Below are 12421 nucleotides of genomic sequence, written 5' to 3'. Positions count from 1 at the left end.
ACCCAGGCAGAAGGGGAGGGCTGCACCAGCTGGAGCTGGTCATGGAACAACAGCTTCTTTCTGCAGAGCTTCAAGCATGAGTTTGTTCTACTCTGGAGGAAAAGAAGTGGTTTTGTGAGATGAAAACAGTCTCAAAATTTGTGCTTTCAGACAAAAATGAACCAGATTTTCTATTAGGTTTTTCAGCTCCTTGAGCAGAGACTTCCACCTTGCATTCTTCAATTCTCCTTCTAAAATCCACCCAACTGTCATTTCAAAAAGGGACACCTTTAAGAGGATAACTTTATTTCTGTCAGAAATTACTCCAAGCTGCCATACTAGAGCTGGCTGCCACAAGTGTTTCTTCGAGTTTGAAAATAATTTTGCATTTATTCTGAATTCCCCTGTTGTATAAATTGACTTCTCCAAACCTCAGCCTACCAGAACTGTCTGACAGAAGTAGAGAGAACAGCTATCCTGTGGGTGCTGATGCTTCTTCTTTTACTAAGCACAGGGCATAACTTTCTGAAGAGAAATTAGATTTAGTATTTTCCTACCTTTGAAACAGTTCTTTAACTTGCCCTCAGCATTGTGCTCCACTACTCAGGTCAGCTGCTAAATGTTTTAAAGCAGTGTTGCTTCCATGAGTAAAGACGTTTGTGAAGAAGCAGCATGCAGACCACAGAATCTAAGACTCATGTAAAAGTGATTGCTTAGAACCAGCTACGTAAAACTGGTGGGAACATTCAAAGAACAACTGTACCAGTCGAGATCAACTCAGGCCAGTTTGGCAAAAAACACTTGACAATAAATCTTCCTTTCTCTCTGTGTTAGAAGGTACAGAATCATGTTCACTGGCCCCAGTCCTACTTCCCTTCTTTTGACATTTTCTGTTCCTCCACCAGTGGCATTTCTGAGCATCAGCCTTTTTTTTTTTCACATTCCTCAAAGTTTTCTGCCAAAGCCTGAATGAAAAATACAAACAGCAGTTACTTCTCTTTTGAGCTAATCTCTGAAAAACAAATGTGCTGAAAACGTCAGCCTTCTCACTAGAGCTTCTTCAAACACAACCTACTGTAGACCCATTTAGCGCTCTACTACTATGATGCAGGTGGTCTTAAGGAGTTCAAGTTCAGAAAGCTGAAGCCTCTTACTGCTAAAGCAGTATATACAGCATATAGAGTATATAGAGCATATAGAGCAGTTATAGAGCAGACAATATAGCAAGGTCTGAGCAACTCCATTTTCTTGTAGAACATATAAAAATGGTTTTGGTAGGAATACACATCCAGATGAAATCAGCTTTGTTCTGCATAAATGAATTTTTGGTTTAATGGATTGCTTATCTCTCTACACCACCAGGTTTGGATGAGCTATTTTTGTGGTGTTTCTTTGAATTTTCTTTTTAAAGAAAGATCAGGTCACCTTACCTCGTAGCTCTGTTGCACTTTTTTCCAGCTCTTCCGTAGATGTTTCTTCAGGCTTCTCCAATACGGCTGGACCTGGCTTCCCATCTACAGTATCTGTCTTAATAGTACCAAGATTTACCAAGAGTTGCATGACATCAAACTTCTCAGAAACTGCAATGTTCTCCAGCACTTTGAGGCATTTAAACGATTTAAGTTCACTCACATTTTCCTCAAGAAACAGGAGGTAAAGGCTTAAGTCATCAAAACACTTTGACTTGAGTTTCAGAACATCGAAGGTTGGCAGGATTTCATACACTTTGAGTACACCTGAATTCCATCTCCATGGAACAAACATTGCATACACTACCAGGGGCATCACAAGAAGATAGACTATCAGGTTGATAGAGCTGAGTACCTTGAAGACACCAACAGCAATAAGCTTGCACTGAACCACTTCTGGAACAGCTGTGTCATTCTTTAAGATCCCAGTTTTGATAGTGCAAAGAAACTCATCACTCAAAGAGGAGAGGCTAATGTAGTAACCCAGATAGAGGCATGCAATGAATATAATCAGGAGAGTGAGTAAACGGCAGATAACGTATTTAATTATCAAGCATCTGGAATTCTTCTTTGTCTTCAAGTACTGCTCCACAATTGGGTATTTAAAGTAGCTTTCAGATATCTCCCACAAACTGAAAGAGAGAAGAAAAAAAATCCAAACAAATCACTTAGATCAAATGCTGCAGCATTTACCTACCTAAGATTTCAAAGATACCCAGTACTTTAAAAAAGACACAAGACCAAATTCCCTCTTATTGAGGTAAATAAAGGGTATTTTTATTGAAGTCAATAGAAAACCCACAGAATAGTAGATAAATTAAGAATATTGACCCTCTACTACAGAAAAGCCACTTAAGAGAAAAAAGAGCTCAAACATTGAAAAATGGTAAAAAAGTATTTTCCTCACAGCAAAAAAAGTATTACTATTCATTTCCAGTACAAAACAGGTATAGTAAGCAAATCCATGAGGAAAAGCAGACTTCCCAGGTACTTGTTCAGTAATCGCACACTGGGAGGCTTTATACTTCTCAAGATCTAACTTCACATTTTAAAGAACAGACCTAAGTTGCCATTGTATTACTTGTACCCCTACATGCAAAGAGAAACAGGTACCCTGGCCTAGGATGAAGCAGAAACTGGGCCTGGTTAGAAAAGTGCACCAATTTGATCAGGAAAGGTCTTTTTGCTTTTGTTGGTTTTGGCGTTTGGGAATTTTTTTCTTTAAAGAGAAGCTTTGCAGACCTAGATCTGAAAGGACAGGAGATGACAAGTAACAGACTTAGCTCACAGCATGCAAACCACTGTCAAGAACATTGAAAACTGAGGATTGTTTTCTTATGCTGTGGTAGGTTAAAACTAATAAACACCTCCTACAATAGAAGAAATTAGGACATCTCAGGTAATTAGTAATCTAAAGAGTTCATCAAATGTTTTTCTTCAAAAATAAAATCTATAAATTCCAGCACCAAATGCCCACATTAATGATTTCAGATATCTTCTTTTTAATCAAATTCAAAAGTGCGTCAAGTCACCACTCAAATCTTTGCAATAAATTTCTAAATGAGTGCAGGTGTCACATCTGTTAAAAGCTTAAGGAAAAGAGCAAAACAAAGCCAAGTCCCAGCATCTTACCTTTGTGTCAAGTTCTCATTAACAGCAGGAACCAAGTTAGTAGGGTCCCTGTGGTCTCCACTGCGGATGCTATTAGCAGCTTTGATTGCCCTGTTGTAGGCTTTGTCAAGTTCTTCCATAATAAATTTCAGATCTGAAGAAAGGTGAGGTGCTGCAGTGAAGCGCCAGAACAAACATGGGAGATACAGCAAGATCGCGACGAGCAGCTGGATGTATGGAAAGAACTGAAGGGAGAAAAAAATTCATATTAGGCTCCACCCATATATAAAATAAGTCAGCCAGTCACCATCATTCCCTATAAGTCTATTAAGTTTCCTATAATTTTATTTAAATGCTTTTAGTAAAACCCACTTTTGTGGTTATTTGTGACATGCAAGGAAGCAAAATCTCTTTCCAGACAGCTCCAGTAACAATGCTGCTGCTGCTTAGAGCTTTGCCAAAAAAAAAAAAAAAAAAAAAAGCAGGATAAAGTTAGTATGATCCTGATAACATTTTCACGAGAACTGCACTGCTAGAACTGAAATTGAAGGAGGCAGCATTAACCAGGGGAACAATAAATTGCAAAGGCAATCAAAGCAGCTATCAGAGAAGCTGACTGGAAGAAGAGGATAGCGTCACATAGCTCTCCCTCCTAGACATGCTATCACTGTTCACAGCTACTAAAATGCTCCAAACACCAGCAAAATCTCTCCTGCTCTCCATTAGCTGTTGGGAGGCTGATGACCTAGACATTTACAGTCCTGCATCTGCTTGGGCACACACATGTCTGTTCAGAGGGCATGACATACTGTGACCAGAAAGGAGGTAAGGGTGGCTGAAATATTTAAGGGTATTCAAATTTCTTTAGATAGTTTCTAAATGGAAACCATGCATGACATCAGAATGGTCTGGTGTTAATGCAACACTGAGAAGTCAGTTCTTACACAGTCCCCTTTGCTTAGGAAAAGAGCTGAAGTGGGTATAAAATAGAATAGCTTGAATTCTTTCCGTCTTTCTTCTAGTCATCAACAGGCAGGAGTTTTTCACCTTGATATTTAATCTCTAATTCCTTCCAGCTGCTGGAAAGATGGCATTTTCTACTGTGAAATGATATTCAAGGTGTACGTTCATACATAACTTCACTTTTACAGAGACATAATGTAAGTTCTAGTTAGACAAGCAGTTAACAAAATGTACTGCTCTAATTCATTACATTCAACTTTTGATAGCAAGCACATTTAACTCAAATGCAGCATCAGTTCCACAGGAATTTTAAATTAGAATCATAGAATCATAGAATAATCAGGTTGGAAGAGACCCACCGGATCATCGAGTCCAACCATTCCTATCAAACACTAAACCATGCCCCTCAGCACCTCGTCCACCTGTGCCTTAAACACCTCCAGGGAAGGTGACTCAACCACCTCCCTGGGCAGCCTCTTCCAGTGCCCAAGGACCCTTTCTGTGAAAAATTTTTTCCTAATGTCCAGCCTGAACCTCCCCTGCTGGAGCTTGAGGCCATTCCCTCTTGTCCTGTCCCCTGTCACTTGGGAGAAGAGGCCAGCACCCTCCTCTCCACAACCTCCTTTCAGGTAGTTGTAGAGAGCAATGAGGTCTCCCCTCAGCCTCCTCTTCTCCAGGCTAAACAACCCCAGCTCTCTCAGCCGTTCCTCATAAGGCCTGTTCTCCAGCCCCCTCACCAGCTTTGTTGCTCTTCTCTGGACTCTCTCCAGAGCCTCAACATCCTTCTTGTGGTGAGGGGCCCAGAACAGAACACAGGATTCAAGGAGCGGTCTCACCAGTGCCGAGTACAGAGGGAGAAGAACCTCCCTGGACCTGCTGGTCACGTTGTTTCTGATACACTTAGGTGTGAGGAACAATTTTGCAACAGATTTAATGCATCTTAAATGTCACAGCTATGCACGCATAGACATTCACTGAAAAAGCTAACAGAGGATTTTAGAGGAAACTTGGACAGAAGTCATTAATCACTCCGAGTGGAACAGCTCCATATGTAGATAAATATTTAACATGAGAATCTGGACCTAATATTAATATGTTAACTTGTGTTTACATTAATCAAGTGAGATTAAAGTTTTGTATGCACAAAATAAAGAATCTGATGTTCCTCAATATTTTATCCAGGAAAGCTACTTCTAGTATCAGTTACCACTAAAGAGAAATCCTGTGTCATTATTAACACTAGGAATGCATACAACATATAGGCACACAAAAACTGACTTCTCAGAAGAACTCCATCAGCAACTGGAGACTGTAATGGATGTGTCCGTCCTCTGCATAGCAGTCAGATTGGAAACGTGTGACACACAGTAAGACAAAGCCATGAAAAGCATGAAATAATTACAGAAAATCAATGGAGTATTTAAAGGCAAGCTTGGCTTTGCAACCCTTCTTATAAATTCATATTTTAACTGTTTCTTCTAAGTAGCAACATCATTAAACTTGGCCAGAATTGCTACTTCAGTGTCCAGGTAAGACCAGGAGGAAGAAAACTTCAAGAAAGGCTCACCTTAAAACTGAAAGGGAAATCCTGCAGGGATGGGCTAACTCAGTGTCGTGATTGTTTCAAAAACTTAGTTAAGTTAGCAAAGCAGAGTTGACTGTAATTATACTGGACATCCCACTAGAGGTAGCTCTTCCTCACTGGCAAGGAGCAAGCATCAACCCTGTACTGCTACATCATAGCTGTGGGCTGTGCCCTCTCCACCACAGGGGACTGACCTCACAGGCCAGAGGGATCTAAGGGATTCATTCCAACTTTCTCGAATTGCTGGGGACTACTAATATGTCCAGCACTTCCACTGAATCCATACTATCTTCTGCACCACTAAACTATGCTACCAAATGGATTGTTTATATATATCAGGAATTTCTTTCTCCAGAGCTCCCACCTATGCCAGCAGCCAAGATAAGCCTTGGGTGTGGGTGCTGCTCTTCTTTTTAAACTACTAACTGCTTTTGACCAAATTAAGCAAGCGTATTTTTTCAAAATCATGTCCTTACTGCTTGTCACCTCTCAGCTCTACTTGCTGAACCCCTGATGTGATCTTTCCTGAGCCTCCGGCAACCCATAGAAACTGTGCAGAGCTTGGCCCTCACTACTGCCTCTCTTCCCTCTTTGCACACAGCAGATACCTCAGATCCTCTGCCTTTTTTTCAGGTCTAACCTTTCTGGTTGAAATGTAAAGCTCTGGCACATCCTATGTGTTTTTGTAGACATCGAGTCAACTCACACCCAACAGCTCAATTATCTGCCCTTCATATTTATCACTGTGGATGATGCTACCAAATCTCATAAGTCTAAGTCCTGGACGCTCTGGTCTGCCCAAGGCTTTATGGTTTTATGTCTAGGCTCTTTCAGTCCTCTGAATTCTGGATTATGTAGAAATAGAAAAGATCTATCTATGAACATAGCTTAAGCTTATCTAAGCTCCTCTAAGCCACTGCAACACCTTTTCCATAGGCAAATAACAGCTTGTTATTTGTTATTTCGCTGCAAAGCCTGTTTGACTTCACTTGTGTCATACACCTCTTAGCATTGTTCCCCGTGGTGCTAGGCAGGGAAAGAAAACAAAAGAACATCTGATTTAGTAATGAGAGACCAAAGCTTCTTATGTTGGTTTATACCACTTGGCTGCATTACTCACTCAACTGAAATTTTATAGGCATTAAAGGATTTACGAATTCTCTTTCTGACCCTCAAAACTGGAAATCTCGCTAACATTATCTGATGAATCCTTGAGATCTCTTTATCCTGAGACCTATAAGACACACAGCAAGAGGCAAGATAGTCGATGCAGGTCACAGCCCAAAATCTCCATTGTCCCAGTCCCCATCTCTTCCTTTAAACCTAGAAAAAGATTCTGTGGGTACATTCTACACCTCATTCTGTACCTCATTGGCATCATCCCTGTTGCTCTGCCCCAGACTTCCTCCAATCCCACCCATCTCCCTACCTTATTACAGACCACTGTCTCATGAAAATTGGCCTCTACCATCTTCCCTTGCACATCCTCCTCTCCCTGACTCCTTCACCACGGCCTCTTCACCTTGAAGTACCACACCACTGGGGCAAAGGCACATTTGCCACATGTTTACTGGGCTTCCCCTCACCAGGCTCTCATCACTCCCAAAGCTGTAGCTTATGGCAGCATGAGAAAACACTATACAGCTCTTTTCTGAATAGTCTCAAAACCAGAGCAGCAGCGTGACCATTAGACCAGCTCTTTTTGTTTGGAAACAAAAGCCTGTATTTGTCAGCCCTTCTACAGCACTTGATGCACAACTCCATCCTTCTCGGATTCTGGCTTTTTTAAAAATGAAAGATAAGCTTGTTCTATTTAACAACAGACTTAGATAACTAGCAAATTGTTTTGAATCATTAAAATTTAAGGCCTTGAACCAACAGGGGGAAGTGAAAATGCAAAGTCATCTGGCACGAGTCCTAGGTTTCAGAGCAACAGACTAGAACTAGCCAGCTCATCTGACTAAATTTTAGTCACGCATAGTGACATCCCATTTTAAGAAAAGTGCTCTGTGGTATTTGTGCACAGATAAGCATGTGCCATACAACTTTCTTTTATGGTTTCTGTATTTACTTCCAAGGCACTGAATATACAACGACTAAATGCTACTTCAGGCTTGGATAGTTTGTAGTATTTAAGTTAAATGACAAGTGTCATCAACCTCAAGAACTGTGTGGTCAATGACATGCCAGGGAAAGATATCAGCCTAAAAGGAAAACTTCGTTTTTCCTTTGCTGTTGAGTTATCAAGCTTTTCAACAGCAAGTTCACAATACTGGATGTAAGATGGTATAAGAGTGCCTAACTGAAGAAAGGTCCTCTGAAAGCAGATTGGAATAGATACATTAGAATAGATACAATATCCTATAGTTCAAAATGCTTCTTTCTGAACTTCATTAGTGAAAATACATTGAGGACTACAACACAGTGCTTCAACCTGGATGCCCTGAGCCCTCAACCACCCTCAGCTGCAAGGAAAAAAAAGGACAGGAAAAAGCCCAAGGAGTTTGGTGCTCAGAGACAGAGTAGCAGAGCTTCAGGTAGGCTAGTCCAAGTTTCTAGAAGGTACTAAGCATGGGTACTGTGTGATTAATATTCAGCATGAGACACAAAACTAGCAGCATGCACACTAGGGGCTCAAACTAGAGTTTCCTGCTATTGCTGAGCTCCTGAAAGCTAGAGATGATAGAAGCAGGTTGACCTGCCTTGCTTGTCCCTTAGTCTGCTGGCACACTGGGTGGGACAGCAAGCTCCCAAGGAAGCAGAACACTAGGAAGCCAAGAGGTCAACTGCCCCTCATTCTGTACTGCTGCAGCTCATTTCACTTGATAAGCCTTTGAGCTCTGTATACATTCCAAGCTATACCCTTACTCCTCCTGAAAGCCAAGAGCACCTCATACCTTACAGAGTATTTCTGACAATTTAGTATCAGAAACCGCCAGAAACTGCTGAACCCTGATGGAGCACTGCTATCCAAGCCTTATCTGAGCAGATGTCTGTGCAGAGAAGGATTCCCCCTCCAGGCTAAAGACATCACTGGTCTGCAATAAGAAATTGAAGTAGGAACTATAGATTTAGTGCCTCTCTGTATCTCATGGCTGCAGTCCACGAGTAACACATCCTACAGGGCAGTCAAAGGTGAAAAAAGGACCAAGGCTGACACCAGCTGTTTCATAGCCTGAGACACAACACTGCACCAAGCCCTGCAACACAGAAAGTATGATCTTTCTGGACAGCAACAGCTTAGGAAACAGGGTGTCTGGGAGTGTTACAATGCAGAGCACTGATACCCCATCTCAGCACAACAGATCATTCGCAGTCTTGTGTTCTGCACTTGTCAAAGCAGCTACAAAGGTTATCAACAAAGCAAATAAATTACGCCCACCAAAATGCTTACACTTCACAGATGTGTGCTGTTTTCTTACATCACTGACCATAACTAGGTTGAATAATTTTAAATCAATGCTAGCCACTATGAATGGAGAAGAAAAATAACCTGCCTGCATACAGCCTAAACTCTAGAAATCTTGTATCTATTTAACACACTGAACTCTTTTAAAGTCATGACTCTTTCATAGAATCCCTAGGTTTGAAAAGACCTTTGAGATCATCAAGTCCAACCATACCTGTCCACTACTAAATCATATCCCTAAGCACTTCATTGATCATGGATGTCCTCTAAATACCTCTAAGTGCGTACATTTGCTCCTGTCATGAAGATTATCTCCACAAACTGAATGTGTATTTCCCAAAACAACTCTGCCTTACCAGAATCTGTGAACATCTACAATCAGATAAATGTTCAGAATGACATGAACCATCTTCACCACATTTCAATTCTCAATGCACACAGACAATTGTACATACAGTGCTAGAACTACAAATATCAAATTAAATTTGTAATAGTCTCATGACATGATTTTTTTTATCTTTTATTGGGAGAGCAGGGAAATAGGCTTTGAAGACATCAGTCTGTTTAAGCTAATTTGTTAGACCAGAATGTATGCATGGGTATAGAGGTGTTTGAGTAATCTGTTTGCATAACCCCTAAAACATTAGAATAATGAAACTCTTTCAAAGATGCATTAGCATCACACGTCCCCGAAGGTAAAAGGAAAAAATCACACTAAAATACAAACCAGCCTATAACATAACATCCCTAGCTCCAATGTGTAGTAAATACACAGCAAATAAGTTAAAAGGGCATTTAAAATACTTCTTCATAAGCTCAAATATGCTTTTATCACCCAAAGACAATGTAGCTGCCAAGGGTGGTGTGACCCAAAAGGTATTTTCAAGGACCTCATCGACAGAAAGCTTGACAAGTTAGGGATAAAGATGGCTGGCAGAAGATGAGAAAAAATATAATGGCATTTAGAAAACAATGTTTCTTACTTTACTGCATCTTCAGTCCTTATTTCCTCTGGGCCAACGCTATTAAAGTGACTGCAAGCATTCTGACATCTACCATACCCAGCAGTGGTAAAACACTAACTTTAAGTACAATAGCACAAACCTGTTAAGCCACACAGGTCTGAATCACAGCTGTGAGAAAACTCATCAGGATACAGCACTCAACAAAGAAGGAAGCACTTCAAGTGCCTTCACTCACTTGAGATGAAAATATTTGTCATTAAAATATAAGATTGTAATGAAGTGTCTGCTTCTTCAGTTCCAAATTTCTACTTTGCCACTGGGAAGAGGCTGAGCAAAGGCACCAGCCCTCAACGGGCTAGTGACAGCAACAACATTTCCAGAAGCAAAGGTATTAAGCTTTCTCCCCATACAACCTTATTCCTGTTTGTCAAGGGAAGATGTTTCACTGGTATTCAGGGCGGGAATGTGAGCTATAAATGACTCATCCTTCTGGCTGAGATACTATCCTGCCTCCAGACCTGAGCGTGAACCTCGAACCATACATAACCTTTTTACCCAACCTGTTACTTTCTGTTTTGATACAGTTTAAAAACTGTATAGCTGCACTTTCAATAAGTAAGACTAAAGCGACTGAAGTAGCTCTAACACTACACTCTCAAAGAATGGTTTACAAATGCATCTGTGTTTAGGTTTCTTTGCTGTGAGAGTCCTTAATCAATCTGGGTGGGGCTGTACAGGTGAAACAAGAGAAGTCTGCAGTGATCTAAAAAGCTGTACAAACAGTGAGGAATCAGAACCAGAGAACAATCACGATTATAATCATACCAACAACATAATGAAGAACCTCAGGGGTTTCTTTGGAGCATTAACAGACAAACAACTCAAAGAACAGCCCACAGGTCCATGGTAAACTTTACTTCTGTTACAAAAAGTGCATATTTTCACCAAGGTAAGTTTCACTTCATGCATACAAAGCCTTCAGGTCCACCCTCTGTATGCAATGCTTTGAGCAGTTCCTGCAGCGCTTGTCCTGCACTTCTACAGAGATCTGAGGCAGACATCTGACCTCACCTGGCTGTGCCATGTGTGAAGACCTCTTCTTTCTGGTGTCGTTCAGATGAACCGTTTGCCTGCATTTCACATGGATATGAATCCCCTTTTTCTGAAGAAACACCTACTTACTTTACCTCTACTTTACATACCTTTGTCCTTTTCCTTGATTCTGCCCAATTAATGATAGACTAGAAGAAAGATTAGTAAAAAAAATCAAAAAATCCCTAGAAGTCTTTTGATTATAACCACCTCCATCCTAACAATCCACATTTCAAGGCTGCAGGGAGGTCATCACTCAATGCCCGGCTGCCCCTCAACTTGCTTCGTTGCTCTCATGTCTGGTGGCTAACAAGAGCCAGTAAGATCATGCTCATAGTTCTCCTGCACGTGTTTGCATAATCTTCTCTGTGCACTATGGATTAAAAAGGCTTTGCAGTGCAGCTTCCTCCTCCACTAGACTGCAAGGACTGCTCACTCGCAGAGGCCAAAAGCTTGTTTCTATTCCATTTTTGGATCCAGCTAAGCTTTATCAAAATAAGTTGTCATTCATCTTTAGACACGAAAAACAAGCTATCTGTACAGACTGTCCCATTCCAAATCTCTTACCACTCTCTTTTGGAAAACAATTAAGCCTGAATGAAAAATACCAAAAGAAATCAGAGAAAACAGAAGAATGAAGCCCGATGAGACTAAGTTTCATCAATTACAAACCTAAGGTTAACAAACCTGAGTCGGAAGACTCAACCATATAAGCATTTTGTCAGCTTTTTCACTAAAAAAGAAGAAGAAATCCTAGCATTAAAGTAAAAATATAATCAGGACAAACCATAGCCTCTTCTTCCTGTTTATCTATTGGCAGATAGTTTGTTTCTTGAACTGTGCATTTGAGTACACAACTCATTTTACTTTCTGCTAAGAGTTACCCAATGTGATGAGTTATTCTGAGATCACTGGAAATCTCAGAACTCCCATTCTCCAAGGAGAAAGTCCCTGGGCACCCTCTGGGAGTGCACAGACCACTGGGGAGTCCAGAAACCCAGAAAGTGTCAGTACACTACTCCTCTACACTCCAAAATGAGATTCCAGACTGATAAATTCAAGTGTTGGGAGAGATCTCCCAGAGCAGAAAGGACAGCAGGTAACAGTGCCCAAGTTTCAGGGACTACCCAAAACTGTAACGTGTTTCACTGATCAAAAAGCCAGTGCAAATTTATACTCTGAAACAGGAGGAAAACAGGAAGGTTTCACTTTTTCAGTAATGCAATCTGGTTTTGATAATCCTTCAGAGCAACTAGATGCCTAGAACAAAAGCAGGGTAAATTGTTGCAAGTTGCTTTCTTCACCAAAAAGTTACATGGTCCTACTTCCTCTCTACACTATGCTGAGC

At 40.8% G+C, this 12421-nt stretch overlaps 1 protein-coding gene across 2 annotated transcripts in view; it reads right to left on the bottom strand.

The window, feature by feature from the left end:
* The window catches only part of PANX1 (pannexin 1), a 33104-nt gene that overhangs the window by 6538 nt on the left and 14145 nt on the right, over positions 1 to 12421 (bottom strand). For both annotated transcript variants that reach the window (XM_069883418.1, XM_069883417.1), the window contains exons 3-4: positions 3081 to 3304; positions 1410 to 2080 (exon numbers count right to left, since the gene is read on the bottom strand). In XM_069883418.1, the coding sequence (XP_069739519.1) occupies positions 1410 to 2080; positions 3081 to 3304 (895 nt within the window). The remainder of the gene's footprint in view (positions 1 to 1409; positions 2081 to 3080; positions 3305 to 12421) is intronic.

The sequence above is a fragment of the Phaenicophaeus curvirostris genome, chromosome 1 (genome assembly GCF_032191515.1).
Source record: "Phaenicophaeus curvirostris isolate KB17595 chromosome 1, BPBGC_Pcur_1.0, whole genome shotgun sequence".
Taxonomy (NCBI): domain Eukaryota; kingdom Metazoa; phylum Chordata; class Aves; order Cuculiformes; family Cuculidae; genus Phaenicophaeus; species Phaenicophaeus curvirostris.
This window is presented reverse-complemented; position numbering and strand designations above follow the sequence as displayed.